The sequence below is a fragment of the Dysidea avara genome, chromosome 1 (genome assembly GCF_963678975.1).
Source record: "Dysidea avara chromosome 1, odDysAvar1.4, whole genome shotgun sequence".
Lineage (NCBI taxonomy): Eukaryota > Metazoa > Porifera > Demospongiae > Dictyoceratida > Dysideidae > Dysidea > Dysidea avara.
In genome coordinates, this window is record NC_089272.1 from 36,904,554 (window position 1) to 36,925,140 (window position 20,587).

Consider the following 20,587-nt stretch of genomic DNA (forward strand, 5'->3'; position numbering starts at 1 on the left):
AGAAACAAGTATTTAAGTCTGCCTGGCCTTATGAAGTAATGAATATTGCTACTCATAATACCTTCATATGACTCATAATAGGAGCACTTACAGTACTTCAGAGAAAAGACCATATAGCCCACTACATGGGGAAGTTAAAAAGGAGCCTTGTACCGCAAAATTTACATGTTCAGAATGCCCGTAAAAACATGTAAACTAACCTGTTTAATAATTTGTAGAGTCGGAGTCTTATTAAGCATCCTTCGCTGCTTAGAATGATACCAAATTTAGCAAATTTGGTTGAGCTTGTAAATTGGGATTTTCCCACCAAGATAATTAAATTTTCCAATAAGTTAATGTATGGAGCACATAATGTCATCAGCAGTAAATAACTGTCGTTATGGCAACATTTTCCTATTTGTATGGCCGGCATTGGATAGAGAATTCAAGGGCTTTCTTCGAGGGGTCCGAAACTGGAAAAAATCCTGTACGAGATTTCAAATCTTCAACTTGTTTCAAGATTTCAAAGATTTTTGAGCAAGATTTCAGATTTCACAGCAAAACAGAATCGTAAAATCTGGCATAATATTGATCACATGATCATTAGTATCCGGAGAAGTATGGAAATGCCACACAAATTTTTCGTCTTTAGAAGCCATACAAAGTTTCGAATCCTTTATGGTGTAGCGCTTATGATCGTACAGATACGGCAGTATACGTGGAATATACAGAATTTTACAAGATTTCAGATTTCAAAATGAGCTTAAGATTTGAGATTTCAAAGAGGCTGTACAAGATTTCAAAGGAGTTTCGGACCCCATGGCTTTCTTTTATTGTATGGTGTGCTGTAGATATTATGGTTGTAATTAGTGCGTTTGTATGTAGTGTAAAATACATGTATTTTGCATCAGACAACAAATGCATGACAATGAATGATGATCAGCCTGTTTTACCATAGATAATATATACCTATGGTTTTACCAAGCTGAGGAAAAAAGATATTAAACAGATATTGGATTTATTTAATGCATAATTCTTAATTTTTAAGGGTTTAGCCCACTGAGTTTATTGAAAATTTTTAATGTTGAAAATGCTTGGTTTCACAAATCCCATACTGAGTCCCATTCATATGTTTTGATATGATTATTTTAGGCCACTGGCACAGGCCAGTTGCCAGTGGACCTTCAGCATACCCGGGGATACCTAGTCTTGCGTAGCCAGACCCTATTTCTCGCTTCAGTTCTCGCTCCAGGTGCTTATAATTTCCAATCAATAAGCGCCGTGTGGAGAACTGAATAGGGTCTGGCTACGTGAGACTAGGGCATACCTGTAGTAATCTGCTTGTATCATTGTAACTCTGTATGCTGTAAAGTCAAAAATAAATACCCACATAATAAAACAAACAAATAAATCTGACCTGAATAGGCCTACAACTAGCGCGAGGTGCCCGAGGCTGAAGGTAGTAATTCTATTTCCGCTCTCTTACCTCTCGCTCAACTCACTTTACCCTGCCCTGCCCCGCTGTGTGCCCACTAGTACTACCCAGGCCACCCGCAGACCTCTCAACCTGGAAGCAGATCTGGCCGTGAGAAAGCCAGCCACCCACCCCCATGTAGCTGTGAAGCCTACCATCTTTATGATGGGGCTCATGCACATATATTTGTTTTAACAAAAAATTGTTAAAAGGACACAACTAGCTGGCTAGAGTAAGCCACCAATGTTCAACCACCATCGTTTCGGACGCGATTTTTCTTAAACCCACAGAGAAAATTTCTGCTCTTGCTATGCCTTTGGATAGGTCTAGGTCATAAACTCTTACATGCAAAATGTCATACCTGCAGCCTTCTTCGTCTGGCTGCAGGAGCTGCAAAAGTGACCTGTCCAAATGTTCTCAATTCTCAGACAAAAATATGTATTATCGGTCAAGTGGCACTGCTCGTAATGCTTGAAGCTGATCAAGTCTTTCTATGCTTAATATGAAGGAACAAGTCTTATACACTCCAAATATATGCAGATATTTGGCTTAGTCCTTATTGGCTGTGAATTACAAAGCTCCAAAGTCACCTCAGTCCTGCAATCTTAAATTCGGCCACATGTGAAGCTCATGCAAATCAAATAGTTACCTATATCGAATTCAAAGCTATTTTTATGAACATTGAGAGCATCAGCTACCATTCAATAGTAAATAGATACATGCACAATGACCGCACCTTGATTTTTTCCCGAATAGCTACATTGCATTTAGGCTTCTCTGACAGTAGCAGCCTAGCTACTGCACCCAGCAGACACATACACAATCCAAATCGACTTAAATGGGTTTTTACTATCCCCTGTCTTAAAAATGTAAAAAGTTTCTCTTCAAAATGTCTAGGACAATAGCCAGATTGAAATACTCTAATAGAGTAGTCAATTACTTTAATATAACGATCAGTCAATGCATTATCATATGTAATCAGAATTTAAGCGTTGCAACTAACTTCACATATAAATAGTCTAATTGAAATGAATATGCCTGGGCGTGACTCTCAGATTTTCTAACTGCTCCAATTGTATATAGGTGACTGTTCTATTAGAGTGTTTCGATCTGGCTAATGTCCTGGATATTTTGAAGAGAAATTTTTTGATATTTTTAAGACAGGGGTTAGTCATAACCCCATTTAAGTCGATTTGGATTGTGTATGTGTCTGCTGGGTGCAGTAGCTAGGCTACATGCTACTGTCAGAGAAGCCTAAATGCAATGTAGCTATTCGGGCAAAAATCAAGGTGCGGTCATTGTGCATGTATCTATTTATTACTGAATGGTAGCTGATGCTCTCAATTCTCATAAAAATAGCTTTGAATTCGATATAGGTAACTATTTGATTTGCACGAGCTTCACATGTGGCCGAATTTAAGATTGCAGGACTGAGGTGACTTTGGAGCTTTTAATTCACAGCCAATAAAGACTAAGCCAAATATCTGCATATATTTGGAGAGTATAAGACTTGCTCTTTCATATCAAGTATAGAAAGACTTGATCAGCTTCAAGCATTACGAGCAGTGCCACTTGACCGATAATATATATTTGTGTCCGAGAATTGATAACATTCGGACAGGTCACTTTTGCAGCTCCTGCAGTCAGACGAAGAAAGCTGCAGGTCTGAAATTTTGCATGCAAGAGTTTATGGCCTAGACCTCTTCAAAGGCATAGCAAGAGCAGAAATTTTCCTTGCGGGTTTAAAGAAAATTTGCGTCCGAACCGATGGTGGTCGAACATTGGTGGCTTACTCTGTAAGTGCAATACTGTTGTTTACCGCAGCTTATAATATCTCTATGCTACAGTGTAGCCTACTCTACGATAAGAAGACCAGACTGTATCACCCACATCATTTTATTATACCAAACTCATCCACCTATTCACACCAACAGAACTTTTTCTCCAAGGATTGGAACAACTTACCATCTTCTATCATTGAGAGCAACAATATTGACTCTTTTTTCGGCAGAACTGCAAACATTGTATGGAACTCAATAACTGTAACTACGTAGCTAAATTCATTTTGTGATTGCTTTTTCCTGAGCATATCAGCTGTGCTGTCTGCTCAGTAGCAATAATAATAAGAACCTACTATCTTTGCTCCATCGTTGGATCACGTGATGCAATTCTTTCAACTTATGCACTAGTTCAGCAATAATTCGTCATCGAAATCACCTCTCATTTCTTGAGCAGAGCTCTCAACTCTCACACGTTGCGCGTGAGACACACGCATTTGACTCCAATCTCACTCTTGATTTGCAACTCACGCATAGTTTTGCTAACATCTCACACATTTTTCAGAAACAGACTGTCTAGCTTTATAATATAGTCTCTATTAACTTACAATCCGAGCCCGTTACAATCTTTGTACCCCCATGACAACGAGCCGTATACTTTCATACTTGAGATTTCGTAGTGAACGGCACCGGCTCGCTTGTATCACATGCAAATACACGTGCAGCTGCACTGTGATGCTGTTCATATGGAGCAGCAAATTTAATTCTTATTTCTAAGGCTTCCTATAGTGAATAGCACCCAATATTATTCACAGTGGTTGTTTACTTGTAATATCTGGTTAGCTAAAGTTACTCCCCTTTCACAGTGGCCTTTGTACACAGCTATGGTGTTTTCTTTGTGTGTTGAATACAATAAAGCTCACAGTAGCAAACAATAACTCTATAGAGTATGTTACATACTGTAGCTAAATAGTATAGTTGTACTATGCAAGTGAGTTGTTTTTACTGCTTTATCACTTACTTTAATAATAATATTTTAAGATGCTCTCAAATATGTATAGCTAGTCTATTTTTCAAAATTTTCCCAGGGTACATTGCCACCAGACCCCTTAGCTAAGTATGTTTTGCACACTGTCGTATGTTCACCAGCATGTCTCACTCCTACATACTTATTTCTCACTCATTTTAAACTCAGTCATCACTCTAAGGTAACTGACAGGTTGAGAGCTCTGCTTGAGTAATCAGTATCCAGCAGTGGATTCAGTGTTCAGCACAGATTCTCCGGACAATGCACCTCACAAGTGACCTCACAACAACTGAAACTAAGCAATAAACATTTGTAATAACACCAATGGTAGCTAGGATTTCACCTTATTCCTCACCTTAATTTGTGCTGAGTCTTAAGGTTCTCACCTTTGTGTTTAAAACTGTTTGGCAGCGTATTCACTTGTGACACAATAAAAACCACGGAAAACTGCCAAAAATTCCAGCTCAAAATACAGAGGCGCCCCGCTATTTCTAATTAATGATCACGTGATACCTGGTACAAGACGCTTTGGGCCTTGAATCAAGGAGATTTAGCGTGTTTTAGGAAATTTTGGTGAAAGATCAGCAAGCGGTCGTGACCGCTTGGTCGTGACATCAAAGCTGAAATCGTGTGTCTCACGACCAAATCGTGAGAGTTGAGAGGTCTGCACGCGGGATTCATTAGTCTTGTGCCCAGACCCCACCCACACCACGCAGTGGGTGGGGTCTGGGCACGAGACTATCATGAGCACGAAGGATTTTATTTAGACCATAAACTTGTATTTCACTAATCTATTTATAAATCTATTTCACTAATCTAATCTTTTAAAATGGCTTCTGCTAATGTAAACGATTTACTGAAACGTGTAACTCTTGAAGGAGTCGTTCCTCTCAATATTGAACTAGGTAGTGGCGCATATGGAAGAGTGTTTAAAGTGAAATACTGTGGTCTTGTCTGCGCCGCCAAACAAATTCACCAGACATTGATAGACTCGGAACAGAAGGAGGCATTTAAAGATGACTTTGTGCGAGAGTGCCTTAACAGTAGTGACATCCGTCACCCAAATATAGTGCAGTTTATGGGCGTGTATTACTCGGTGGAGCAGCCAGATATTCCGACAATGGTAATGGAATTGATGAACACCAGTCTCACTATGTTCGTACAAAGTAACCGGTCAAATGTCAGCCTAACAACAAAGATTTCTATACTCAACGATGTCTCATTGGGGTTGAGTTATCTTCATTTACGTAAACCACCAGTGATTCACCGTGACTTGTCATCAAATAACGTGATGTTAAATGAACATCTTGTAGCCAAGATAGGAGATTTAGGAGTGGCTAAAGTAGTTCGTGCTGAAAGCAGAAACACTAAGAGAAAGTTGACCACAGCACCAGGTACTGTTGATTTTATGCCTCCTGAAACACTGGAAGAGGAACCAATCTATGACACTCCTGTAGACGTATTCTCATTTGCTGGGATATCTCTCCACTTGCTTTGTGAAGAATGGCCAACACCTGTAGGCTCAAAAAGAAGAGACCCTAAGACCAGGAGGCTTTATGCTCTTACTGAAGTAGAAAGACGTCAGCGATACTTTGATAAGATAAATGAAAGAGTAGCTATACAGCTAATTCAAATGATTGTGAGATGCTTAGATGATGACCCAGATGTACGACCTGCCATACGAGAAGTTGCTGAGACCATTGAACCACTCAAGGTATGTTGTACATTAATATCTGACAAAACATTTTTGCTCAAAACATGATGTAATTTATGATTTCTGTTGCTACCCTTCTGCCTGTGCTGGAGCCCTGTGGGTGATGATTGTGTTTGCTTCGCTGATATCACTAGACAGGTGACTGGGATACAGAGTATTGTTTGTCAATCTGCTTTGTTGGGTCCAACTCTCACAACAAAGCAATGCAAAAGTCAAATTGGTAGCTGTACAGTGCCTATGAGCCTTATCCGCAATTATGTCATAATGCAAAAATGGTAAGAGAGTGGCGGTACTTTGTACAGAGAGTTATTGTAAGGGATAACATTTTGATGTGTTCCCCATGAAGAAAGCAGGAGATAACTCTGGTGAGACTTATTACTTGTATTTCTTAGGGGAACACATTTTTGCACTTTTCAAAAAGTCCTAGGTCTAGGAATTTTCAAAAAGTGTGAAAATATGCATATCCCTACACAGGAAAATTATTAATAATAAGTCTCACCAGAGTTTTCTCCTACTTTCTTCATGGGGAACATATCAAAACGTTATCCCTCTCTGTACAAAGTACTGCCACTCTCTTACCATTTTGCATTATGACATAATTGTAGATAAGGCTCATTGTAATAACTACATACATGCATAATGCATGTAGCACAGCTAACATACGCACTTGGTTGCATTGTAATCATAAGTCAAATGATTCTAGAGCACACTAACCAGTTGTAACTGGAACAATACGTAGATTGCTGCATTGTAAACTGGTGATGAACTGATTATTACAGTACATGGCTAAGAAATGACTATATAACAGCAATGATCAATGCAACATACTGTTGTCATAATCATGTGCAGTTTCCCAATTAAAAGTAAACGTTTACAAATACAGGTATACTCATTTATGTAGCAATAGTATAATGCTGTTCACCACATATAAATTTTTCATGATTAGGAGAGAGATTTACAGCCTTCATCGCAACCAATCAAAAGCAATGGTATGTTTTGCAGTATATTTTATATGTACTGTATACATATGTTAAGCAAAAGGGGCTGTGGCTGGTCACTATGTGTGGAAATTTTAAGGAAAAGTGGACCGCTAATCACTGGGGTGGTAGTGTAAGCCACAAATCCTTATTTTTCCTTGTTTATTGAGATGAAATATGCAGAGATGTGGTTCATTATTAAAATACCTTCTCCTATGATATGTACTGGTATATCACCCATCTCTAGTCTAAGGTAGTGGTTACCTGACAGTTTCCAGTTTGAAGGTTTTATTCAGTTGTGAATACATTTGAAGAACTACACCAAAGTGAATACCAGCACATTGTAGACCAGCTCTTACTTTTCTACATGCTTATTTGTATGGCCATCACATGCTGAATAATGACGCTACAGGACAGATTGTAATGGACTGCGGATTGTGTCCTACTTATGCTGCTAAAGAATAGATTCCACATTTTTTCACCATAATGTGCAACCAGCTTTGACGCTGAAAGTATTTTCAACACAACTTAAGCCTATGCCACAGCTATGAGATTTAGTAGTTTTTAAAACCCATTGTAGCATTGACAGGCAGCACATAAATCTCTTTTTCTTGACATGCAGCCCTGCTACAAACACCACCTGCTTATTTTACACTAATATAGCGGTCTTCTTCACTAGTATACAAGACAAAACTGGCGCAGAAAGTTGCGCTAACACTCCAGAATACTGTACCATACTACAACCACAAATGACGTATGCTGCATGTGAAGCACCAGGATTCCTCTGAAAAAAGATTCTAAACTACTTTACTTACTTTACTGGATGTCATTGATAATATTAAACAGTAACGGATTTCTTTTTGTTACAAGATAATGGGCCTTAGTATGAGCAACAGTCATTTTTATGTAAGCACTAATCACATGATGCAATAAATGAATTTTTGTGGTGGGATATATAACCACGACTTCCAGGTAGCCACCACCTTAAATGGTTAATATGTACTATACAGTAAAGTGCTAATTAAGGGGTGGTCACAGTTGTTACAAAACTGAACATTATACATATGTCCAGAGTATTATGTATATGTTAAAGTATTGCTGCGAGTACTATATGCAAAATAAAGCAACGCGCATTGCATGAATTATTAGTCACCTGAATGCGCACAAACTAGTTTACCAAAATAATAGTTCACTATAGTTTGGCATAGTAGATGTTCATTGTGTATTTTGGCAGGTTTTGGTTACAACCCACAATCGATTCTATTGTGACACATGGTGAAGTATTTCCGTGATATCTCCAGGACTTGTCCGTTTATATTAACAAACGTAACAGCAACATTACCTTCTCCCACCCATCATCGAAACATTTAGGTATGTCTATAAAAGCAATCCAGTTGTAGAACTCATATTGGCTGGGGTGATTGACCACTCAGCGCGGTGAGGGCTATCAGTTTTCACCAGCTTGAGTGATTAGTCGTACTGGTGTGAATGCCACGGGCTATTAGCCTGGGGCTTTGGGTGTATATATCAGCAAAATCCCTCACAGCCATGATATAACTATTACATATATCCAGTAGTTGTACTCGTATTGGCTTCGGTGATTGGTTAACTGCTACATGCTACTAGCCTGTTGTGGATTGAAAGTGTCGCATATTAGGGGCATTTGGGTTTTTGTTGACATGTATGCATGACCTCAGCCCTCAGGTCTCCTTGGGCTGTTGGGCATGCATATCAGACAAAGCCCTTGTGCAAATGTCACCACTATCACTTAAAATTTATTGTCAATGACTTACTTGTATGTTCAAGATCTTTTTGTATTGTTTCTGTCTGAATATGCTCATCTAACTGATGATGTACAACTTCATTGTGAGATTGTTCAGATTCCTTCAACATATTCTGAGAATCATCACTTTCTTGCATGGTTACCAGGGGAGGTTGCTGTTCCATTACAGATTGGTGCATGTTCAATGTTTCTGGTGGATTTTGTGTGACATTTTGAGATCCAACTGAATGGTTTCGCTGGCGACTGATTTTCATTTGTGTAATCATTCTTGTTGAATTTCTAACTGTGAAAGGTTGGTTTGCAGTAGCTGTAGCACTACTACATTGCACAGGTTGGTGTGGTAATCGCGTTATGATCTTAAACTGCTCTTCAGTATGTAACAAAGTGAACTTGGTATTAGCTGATTCACCTGACGTCTCCCTGACAAATGGTACAGATTGATTTGCTACAAGAGAACACGCACTATTACATAATACCAACACTTAGTGTCATGGCATAGAGAGTACACAATAGCCACTCCAGTGATAATGTTAGTACGTATGTACATATGTGACCAAATTTGCAAAAAGGTTGTCCACTTTGACAATTCATAACTTGAGACTGGAAAAAGTTATTGACTTGAAATGTGGTAAGTAGTGAGTACCAACAAAACTTAATGGATAGAGAAAATTTCAGGTTTATATGTTTCTTGAACACTTGAGTTATGGTCTTCCAAGTTCATAGAATTGGATGTGTGTGGAAAACCCTTTTTCACAAATCTGGTCACATAACATACATATATTTATAACACATTGCATGAAAATATGTACCTACATTTGTTAATGGATAGTGGTAATGTGGAAATATTTTACATAATGAAAAATGCCTTCACAGAATTGTCTTAACTGACACCAAATCACAAAACACTAAAATGGAATACTTGATAAATGCTATTTTAAATTTGGTCCGCTTGTCTGACCACAGTTGCAAGGTTAGATGCTAAACTAGACAGCACACAACCACCATTTTATACCACAATAACAAACACACTAGTGACATGTGTCTTTCGGGGTTCTGACAAAAATCTACTCTCTGTACTTTATACCCTTATTTTGCTTTTCCTATTGACACTTTTCCTCAAGCAGTGACAAATATGAAGTTTTGTAGCTGACCCACCATAATGTCTGGTTTTATATGAACATGGTAGAGCATAGCATGTGCAGGACACCTTAGTTGTTTTACATGTGATTGTTAACAGTGCTCTTGTGCATAGCACTATCTCTACATGGCAATTATATGGCTGCTGCTAATTAGTCAAGCACATTCATAGTGAATCCCCTCGTTGTAACAATGTACATCTCCTAGCAACTAAAGAACAGATATTATTAGCAGTGAAAACCATACACCAAATATATTTTGGCTCCTATAAAGGCTAGGACATTACAGGTATACACTTCATTACGGTCTGACGTTTGTATAAAATGTATGGTGATGGACTGTTATGTTTCTGCCTCACAGGTGGGTATACGTATATAGACTTCACAAAACTATTGTGCTTTATAGAACTTTGTGTGGGCAAGATCAAAGGAAAAAGTGTACTGTAAATTTCATAAAGTACACTTTAGGGCAAAAATAGTGCTTTATTGCCCACAAAGAGTGCTTTTGTAATAAAGCACTCTTTACGGTGCAATACAGCACAATTGCCCACATGCTTTTGTGGAGGGCTACTGGTGTATATGTCAGCAAAATCCCAAGCAGCCGCGGTATAAGTGGAACTAACGAGAACTCATCCCATTTGTTTTATACAGTAGCATATGAAGATTGATCGTGGTTTTAATAGCGTGGGCTAATAGCCATCAAAACGTTGTCCATATGTTAAAATGTCATTAATATGTTACTATGCTTCAACACGCAATGTTAGAAAACTTGCGATTGTGGGATGGAATTTATATTGTTATTGTTTTTATGCTAAGTTAAGCCAACTAACTTCGCCATTAGGACAGCAAGTAAGTTATTATATTAAGTTAAGTACTTAGGACTGTAAGTTACTAACCTATTTCAACGTAGTTTTGCTGTTCTGTGGTCTGTTCAAAGGCTAATACGCAGTGGGTAGAAATACACATCCACAATCACCCAAACAATTATTTTGTGCCTTCATTATAGTTTAGTAACATCCAACTAGTCTATCTTAGCAAATGTACTCAGCTTACCAACCACTACAAAAATGAGTCCCACAATACAAAGCTCTATGTCGCTCAATATAATGAGTCAAAGCGCATCAATTCTTTGAACTAGCTGGGTATCAATGTTATTGGCAAACTGCTTTCCCACCGGGCAATATGTGAGTTAAACACCAAGCAGCGCCTTTGAATGCCCACGCTAAAGTGGTATATTGTACATGTATACATGCCTGAAAGGTTCGATTATGTAGCCAGTAGCTGGTACATTCTGGCTATAATGAACGGAAAATATCAACGAGAATTTTTTGTTACATAAATTTGATGTTTTAATTAGTGCTGTCAAGTCATGTATGGCATAATTATGGAGTTAACTAAAGGTCTAGATGGTAAGCTTGCTTGTAGTGTGGTTATTTCGTGTAGAAGGGTAATTTTGTGTTGTCAGTAATGTGGGTATGGTCCATATTCAAAAACATTACTATAACCACTAGTTCTCACCTTATTCCAACCCGTAGGATAGCAAAACACTTTCCGCCTGCGTGTGTGTGGTATTCATGGCCAAATCCAAGTGCTGCATGCTAATCATTTGAGTATTACATGTAATTGATCCCCAAAATTGATTTTGGCCTTAATGTGTATATAATCGCTGCCCAGTTGTGGCCCGAGCTACATTCACGTGTTGCCTGGGCAAATCATAAACTGGGATACATTGCGAATGTAGCCTGGGCAGCTCCTTTGATCTGAGATGTGAAAGTGTTACATGACAATACAATTATGTTCAGCTAAATTTTAAGTATTAATCATAAGAATGGATGAAAATTTTTCACTTGTCTTCTTGCTTCGAATTTGTCAAAATGAAACAAATGTTAGTAGCGGTAGCCAATCTTTCCACTAAATTACATATTTGTTATGGTGAACTGTCTCCTCTACCACATAGGTGTCAATTTGTGTAACGCGTGATGGCTTAAGTGCTTTAATTTGAATCATATGACTGCATGGATGAGTGCAGCCACTGGATGTATTTTGGTTATGCGAGTTTAATGTTTTAATCAGTGCTATTGAATCATTTATGGCATAATTACAGAGTTCATTAAAGGCCTAGATAGGTAAGCTTGGTTGTAGAGTGGTTACTCCATGCAGAGTGGTAGCTTTGTGAGAAGGGCGTATCCGTATTCAAAAACATGTGGAGACGATCGGTGAATAAGCTATAGCACTAGTTCTCACCTTAGCCCAACGTTTTTCAACTTATAGGATGGCAAGGATAACAAGCGCTCTCCATCTGAGTGGTTTTCATGGTGAAATCCAAGTCATGCATGAGTATTAATCAATCCCCACAATCAATTTTGGCTTCAAAATCTATATAATCACTGCCCAGTTGTAGCCTGGGCTACATTTCAGATGTAGCCCGGCTAGCTAGGCTACATACGAAATGTAGCCCGGGCGGCTCCTTTGATCTGAGGTGTGAAAGTGTTACATGTACTATATGTACACAAGTACATGTTAGTACATATGATACATAGGTATGTATGTACACTGGTAGCTTCCTTTACTTATTTGCAAGTGTTACATTTCAAACAAGATCAATACGTTATGCATAATTATGTGTTTCCACTAGGGTGGCTTTTGTACATATGTATTGTAGCTTTGCTGGCATATTTGATGTTACATATTTTCTCATCTGTTGTAGCAAAAGCTTTGTCAACTGTCAGTGAGAAGTTAAACAAATCAGCCATTTCTGAGTTTAATGCTGAAGAGCAGTTTGACATGACAACACAATCATCACGTCAATCTACCCAAAGCAATAGTAGTACAACTGCTGAAAGTAATTCTATTATAGTACATGAGCCGGAAGAATTGATTCTGCAAACACAAGGCAGTAACCAACACAATCAGTTAGTTGAATCTCAAGATGTGACATTAAATCTTACTCATCTACCACAAGCGTCTAATTTGCAGCAATTTGCAATGGAACAACAACATTCCTTGGAAGAAAGTGATTCTCAGAATACATCAAAGAAATTTGAGCAACCTCACAGTGAAAATATTGGCCATCAGCAAAATGTCCCACAACATATTCAGACAGAAAGAAAACAAGATCATCAACTTACCAATAGTAGGTTAATGTGATAATAGTTGAGTATATGGTATACAACAAAATTTGCAGTTTTGGGGAAAAAAATTCTAACGTTTATCAGCCTGTTTACACCACAGGTCGCTCTGGACGAGATCGTTTCAGTTCAATTTTTTAGCCCCTTTTATACTATGAAAGCCAATCTTGCCCCAATCACCAAAAAAACTTAAACCCACAATCATAATTTCATCAAAGTAGATATTGTTGATGGAGTTAAAGGATTTGTGTGCTCTGTTATCGTAAGGTTAGCTAGTAGGCATGAGAAGTTTTCAGCATTGGCGACAACCTCTCACTTCTGTGGAGTTGGTTAACTATTCATTTGCACGTTTACCTGTTTGTTTCAGAGTCCTTTTGTTGTTGAGTCTTTCCTTCCGTATCGTCCCCTAGATACTTTGCTGTTGCTTCATTTTGTCATTACAGTTGCCATTTTAGCTGTAGTTCTCCATATCCTTATTCCGCTTATTAGAGATAAATCGAACTGCAGGTTTGCAACTGTTTCTACTAGGTGAGTAGAGCGAACTAGATCGAACCAGACCCACATCCCTAGCAGGTCCATTTCAGAGCGGTTCGACACAGTTCGGTTCGATACGGTATGCGTTTACACTCACTTGGAAATTACTCTGATTCAAGATAGTTCAAACTAGATGGCTAGTGTAAACCGGCTGTATGTGCATGCATAAATCATTTTGCAGCCTGTTGTAAGGTAATTCCTGGTTTCCTGAAATTGTTTTCATAAAAACATTTGACTATGTCCACATACGTGTGCATATAGTATAGGAGAAATTTTGTGTACACAGCATCATTCACAGTAACTACTTGATACTGGTACTATTGTCATGTAATGTTATGTCATGCCGGTGCAGTGGCACTGACACGATAAACTCGACTTAAGGATAAATCCCAATGCTAGCATGCACAGTTTTCCACTTTCTCTCACTCTTTCTTAACCCAGGAAAATTTTCTAAATTACTTAGAATGGGTCGACATCAGTTTCTATGCTATTTAGAGACCTAGTGGCCTCAGTTTGTGATAGCGTCGACCAAATCATCCTCAGGTGTACGCATTGAGCTGTAAACTCAAAAACATTTAATAACTCATTGATGCAATTACACATTATCTCGAAATTTGGCTCATTTGTAGTATTGCTTGACCCGCTAAAAATATTTCAAAATCTTTTTGTTGAAGTGTCCGACATAATATTTACGGCCAATCAAAAATTTCACCATACGTTTCCTATGGGGAAACCGTAAAAGTACAGTGTCCATTACATCCCTTTCCCAAACTGCCAAACTGTACCAAACTATACATGTCTGTTGACACCTTTGTTGTTACCACTAATCATCTGGTTGGCTGTTGATTAAAAAAAAATCCACTAATAATTTTAGCTGTTTTTTCAGAATCCAGCTCAATTTGTACATACTATAAATAGTGTAAAAACTTTGTCAACCCGTTCTAACTAACACTAATTTTTCCTTATACTTGTATAGTCCAGGTCATCAAACAAGACAGTGTTACCTCACTTTATTGCACCATCCATGCATGTTATCCAGAAAACAAGAGCCCTTGAGCTACCTCCGCTATGTACAGTGCGTAGGGTACACAAATTTTCTCCTACAATATAGAGGCGTGCGGCTTAGCATAGGAGTATGCTATTTTAGCACAGGAACTCTTCTATTATATGAAATTTTGTGTAGGGATTTGCAAATTTTCTTCTACATATACATCTTGTACATTACCGCATGTGTGCATGTACCTGCCTACCTATCTTTGTCCGTATGTACCCACATGCATTAAAAGGTAAAAGCAGCCGGCATGTAAGAAATAAAAGCTACGTACATACATGAAGCCTGTACTAAACTTCCACACAAGTAAGGTTTACTCTGAGCAAATATTAGTATCAATTATTGGAATATTTGTAAATTTCCATATATCGATATACCTCTAGTGACTCTCTACAGACTTTTTGAATACCTTCTTCCCATTAGGATTTACAGGTTTCTTATGACTAAAAATGATGTAGCAGGCCATGTACAGTAGTAGTGTATCCCTTCGAGTTGAAAGGGAGCATGTCTTCTCTGGTATGCAAATGTAAATGTAGAGCAGCCATGAGAGGCTTTGTCTAAAGAATTGCCTAAGAAAACACCATAAACAAAATATAACAGTTGAGAAGATATTTCTGTGTAATGTGTGCCTTTATGTGATAGCTAATTTGGTGTTTACTTTCATTCACTATACAATACTGCTTTAATACGTAGATAAAGTACGTATGTTGTTTTTTGTTGTTGTTTTTTTTTTGCTACAGGAGGAATGTTGTACAAAGTCAAAGTAATTTTCATTGGTTCATCAGGCGTGGGAAAAACCAGTATAGTACAACGCTATTGTGACGATATCTTCACAGATCAGACTCTTACTCTTGCCTTTGATCTGAGAAAAAAGAAAGTTGAGATAGATAACAATATAATTGAAGTAGGTATTGTAATACTGTATGTGTATATGCACAGGAGGTACCTTACAGCAGGAAATATTGACGAAAGGAAAATTTGACAAATACACAATTAGTCAGCTTTGACAACTTAAAAGCAAGAAATCACAGATCTAAACATGTGACTTTTGAGACGTTTATTGATGTTTGACAAATTAAAATTTGACGAATGTAACTGATTAGTCAAATTCATAAAAGTTTCTTTCGTCAAAATTCATATGGTATTAAGCACATGTTTATGTGTATGTATGTGCATATGTGTATGTATGTACCATATACAGTGTAGCAGTTTTTACCACTTTTTTTTTGTGAGCACTGGCTTGCTGCTCAGTAATTAAATTCATGCTTATTCTATCTCTCTCCGTATAATTGTCACTGAGAAATAAGCATGTCCTTGAGGGGGTGTGCAGTGAGTGCCTCACTACTGTTGAGTTGTCGGCACAGTGCATATTCCCAACTAACAGGAGTATATATGTCTTTATGTAGCCAAGTATACAAGAACTTGGCAATGCTTCACCCTCCCCTTCCAACATGTATCTAATAATCAGCATAAAATTTTTCCACAGATTTGAGATCTACATTTGTCAGAATTAGTGTCACCCTTTTAAAATTTGTGATAATTAAGTTATAGACATGGTAAAAACCTGCTATATGTAGACTGTATGTACTTTGTTACATACAATCTACATGTAGTAGTTGTAACACGGGCATGAGGGCTTTGCCTTATATGTATGCGCAACAGCCAAGGGCTGCAGGCCCACAGGCGGACGGTGTACATATCAGGAAAAGCCCAAATGCCCCATTTTACAGCTAATATGTAAAACTTCCCATCCATATCAAGCTGATAGCCTGTACAGGGCGATCAATCACCCAAGCCAATACAAGTGCAGCCACTGGATACATTATATATGCATACTGAAAATTTTGATTATGGGTCAGCAGCTAGTACATTCTGGTTACGTTCAATTACAAGTAATAGTTGTATGATGTACCCAAGTGATTTGCCTGATATGTACACCCAAGCTCGAGGGCCATTGATATGTACACCCAAGCTCGAGGGCCGTTAGGCCTGAGAGCGTGGGTGTACATATCAGGCAAATCACGAGGGCACATGATACAACTGATATGTACCATGTAGGCTAATAGCCTACTGTGGTGGGCGACTAATCACCCAAGTCAATAAGAGGCAATCCGCTGGATTTATTATATAGAGAGTCTTGTAAAATTCGACTATGGATCAGCAACAAGTAATGTTTCGGTTACGTTTGTTAACGTAAACGGGCAAATCCTATGAATATCACAGAAACACTCAATTTTGTGATTTAACAAGTGTTTCACAGTTGCTACATCATTTAACCACTGTTTACAACGTTTTCTAAACATCCAGAGGGGTAAGCTTTGCTGTAGAGTGGTTACCTCGTGATATACAAAAAGTGGGCGTGGTACATAATCAAACACACGGACACGTGATTGTAAATTAACCATGACACTAGTTCTCATCTTAAACTTCTGTTTGTCAACTCATAGGGTGGTAAGGGTGTTGAATCGCCTCCGTCTGAGTGCTGTCACGTGAGCAATAATAAACTCCCACAATCGAATACTGCCAGGATTCTTATAAAAACAAACAACGTTACCTCATCAGATATCAAGGCCACGGTACCATGGCAAGCCAGGGTTTATGATATATGTACCCTGGAATTCTCCTTTGAAGTTAGGTGGTTTCATGGTACATTGAATGGACAAATCCTAGAGGTACCACAGAAAATTTCGGTTATGCGAGTTTAATGTTTTAATCAGTGTTGTTGAATTGTTTATGAAATAGTTACAGAGTTTACTAAAGGCCTAAACAGGTAAGCTTGCTTGTAGAGTAGTTACATGTAGAGTGTTACCCTCATAATGGGGGCGTGGTCCATATTCAGAAACGTGCTGAAATGATTGGTGAATAAGCTATAGCACTAGTTTTCACCTTAGCCCAACATTTTTCAACTCGTAGGATAGCGATGATAACAAAACGCTGTCCATCTGAGTGGTTTTCATGGCAAAATCCAAGTTGTGCATCCTAATCACATGAGTATTGATCGATCCCCACAATTGATTTCAGCCTTAAAGTCTATATAATTGCTGCCCAGTTGTAGTCCGTTCTACATTCAGATGTAGCCCGGCTAGTTGAGCAACATACGAAATGTAGCCTGGGCAGCTTCTTTGATCTGAGGTGTAGAAGTGTTACATATGTATGCATGTATGTACGTATGTATGTGCATGCGTACATACCTACTGTATAATATACCATAATATGGTTGTCTTGAATTGTGGCCTGGGCATTTATTTCTTTCAAGCTACCTTTTACCCTGTCGTTTATAAGTGGCCACCATTCATGAATCAACTTCATGCCTCGGTGTTATACTCTCCTTGGTGTTTTCCTCAGCAAGTTTCTAGATTTAAGCAGAATCAATGTTAAGAGGAACTTTATAAAATTTATGTTATGACGCTGTATACCCTCCGGTGACTATACAGGACCTGGCATTGATATGAGACCAGCCGTGATTTGAGGTAGCTACAGTATTGTATAAAAATACAAAAAATGTTGGTAATTATTTTTATACCAAGTCAAAGTAAGTGGATTGATTATAGACTAGCTTCATATATCATTTTGCATGTTTAGGGGCAGTTTAGGAGCATGATCCATACTATATTGTACTTTACGTGGGAGGATCAAAGCGATGCCGTGTATTGTATTGTCCATACAGTACTAATCAACTGCATACCTGTACTGTATGAGTCATACAGTACAGTTATGAATTTATTTAAGGAATGTTACGTAAATAACACACTGTAAATCGCTAAAACCAGCCAAACTAATATTACGAGTTCGTTCTACGGCTAAGAATAGATTGTATAAACACTTACTGATCGTCTGATCATGAAGCTTTTTAAACACGACTCCACTAAGACAGTACGATTGATCACGTGCGTGACATTGTAAATCACTAAAACTAGCCAAACTAATCCTATTAGTTTGTTCTACGACTAGAAATAGATTACAGTAGTTAAGCACTTACTGATATCCTGATCACCGAAAATCACAGCAGTTTGAGTAATAGAGACAATTACTCCGAGCCAGACGACCAGGAAGATACAATATAACAGTTAAAGCACCGCCTATGCTTGTGTGTATGAAAAATACAGTACTCGCCTTTGGCTCATGCTGTATTAGCCTCTTGATACACACCCTCATGCTGTATTTTCCATACACATGTGCAGCAGTGCTTTAACAATAACATACAACACTACCATACTGCATGTATACACCTGTACTAGTGACTATACACACTGTATACGTATTATTACTGCATCATTTTAATCTCTTGATCATAGTTTGCTATATGGGACACAGCAGGCCAGGAGAGGTTCAAAAGCATGACAACCAGCTACTACAGAAATAAAAATGTCATTGTTATTGTATTTGATCTCACAAAACCATCAACTTGTGAAGGTGTGGTTGAATGGATACAAACAACAAGAGAACACAATCCTGATGCCTACACAGTAATTGTTGGGAATAAGAGTGATCATAAAGACAGATCAGTTTCCACTGAAGATGGAGCTTCTATTGCATTGAAACATGGAATGCCATATTTTGAAACATTAGCAAAGAATTCTGATGTTGAGAAAGTATTTGTTCATCTTGCACAAACACTTCCACGAATTCTGCGTGGGACACCAATATCTCCCACTGACCAACAGGTTTACTCCAAGCAACAGTCAAGTACATTTTGCCAGTCTGAAAAAATTATACTTACAAATTCTAAGCCAACTTCCAATCCAACCTCTAAAAAATGTTGCAAATCATAAATCAAAGTATTGACAAATTTAATCTTTAAAACTTAATAGTTTTTAATATACGTACATATAGAATTATTTATATAAAAATATTCAATACAAAAAGATAGAATTGTATTTTTATTTTATTTTTATATAGTTTTGTATACTGGACAATGAAAAAATGATATTTGCAGTGTGTAAGATATACCATTAGGGATGTACGCTAAAACAAATACTTGTAATGGCTGTACATCAACTGTGTATATGCAATGTTCAGCAGCAAGAGTAGTGATGCTAAATTATTATTTGATTGAACTCCTGTGGGTTAGTAATAGTTAATTGTTCTTGTATATATCCTAAATGTGACTATCATGTGGTTGGTACTGGAATCCAGCTCTTCAAGATCACATACACACGTACATCATCTGTTAGACAAGTTTATCTGGTAAGGAACCTACATGTAGTAAAATCACAAAACAAAGATGTAAAAAAATGGCGGGTTTTAATTTGAACACATGTACTGTATGTATCAATGCCAAACGCTGGTCATGGGTATTTCATCCCAAGGTATGTACTAAATAGTATGCATGCCATGTTCAATGGTATATAGAAATGCCAGATTGACTGGTACCAGAAAATGAGTCTCCATGGTAAGTCCAGGCAAATACTGTCAAGAGCCACTAACTTAGCTACATACATAAAATCATGCCCTCCCTTTCTAAGAACAAACTGAAGTGGTCAGGAAAAGGGAGTAACCCACATTGAAAATGTGTGTACTGTGTAGTGAGCATAAAATAGAATCTTTAGATATTGCTGAATTGACTTGTAATCATTTTGTGGATAATTTTTGACATGCTGCAGTTCCATTTTTACAAATGACAAAACTCATTATTGTGGATTACCCCCATTTTTCCCTGACTCCCTCTATTGCAAACAGCCGAATGTTCAACAACTTCCAACATTGATAACAGATCCCATTATTTATCCGGGATCCTCCGCTGTGCAAGAAGATGCATCAGTGTCTTTTACTGTACATACAGCACTGTACAGTATACAAGGTGTCCGCTATTGATAATAAAACAAATACACAAAAAAGTTGGAATTTTCAACTAGAGTAGGGAACCATAGCACATCGATAAAAAGTACTGAAACAAGCTGGAATAGAGCACGATATTAAACCACAGTAAAACAAAAAGATGTGTTCTAACATTTCTTATTGTTTTACTGTGATTTAATGTCATGCACTACTCCAGCTTGTTTCAGT

At 37.9% G+C, this 20,587-nt stretch overlaps 3 protein-coding genes across 3 annotated transcripts in view; all 3 read left to right on the forward strand.

Moving 5' to 3' along the window:
- LOC136263621 (uncharacterized) overlaps window positions 1-20,587 on the forward strand; it is a gene marked incomplete in the record, with an annotated part of 463,802 nt that overhangs the window by 382,980 nt on the left and 60,235 nt on the right.
- LOC136246445 (uncharacterized) lies at window positions 5,049-7,086 on the forward strand. Its single transcript, XM_066037925.1, has 2 exons — window positions 5,049-5,972; window positions 6,919-7,086. Exons 1-2 carry the CDS (start codon window positions 5,088-5,090, stop codon window positions 7,084-7,086), a joined length of 1,053 nt encoding a protein of 350 aa, XP_065893997.1. The 5' UTR covers window positions 5,049-5,087.
- LOC136263651 (ras-related protein Rab-10-like) lies at window positions 12,582-19,462 on the forward strand. The gene is made up of 3 exons (XM_066058292.1): window positions 12,582-13,001; window positions 15,322-15,485; window positions 18,877-19,462. The coding sequence occupies exons 1-3, from the start codon at window positions 12,653-12,655 to the stop codon at window positions 19,351-19,353; spliced, it is 990 nt and encodes a 329-aa protein (XP_065914364.1). The 5' UTR covers window positions 12,582-12,652; the 3' UTR covers window positions 19,354-19,462.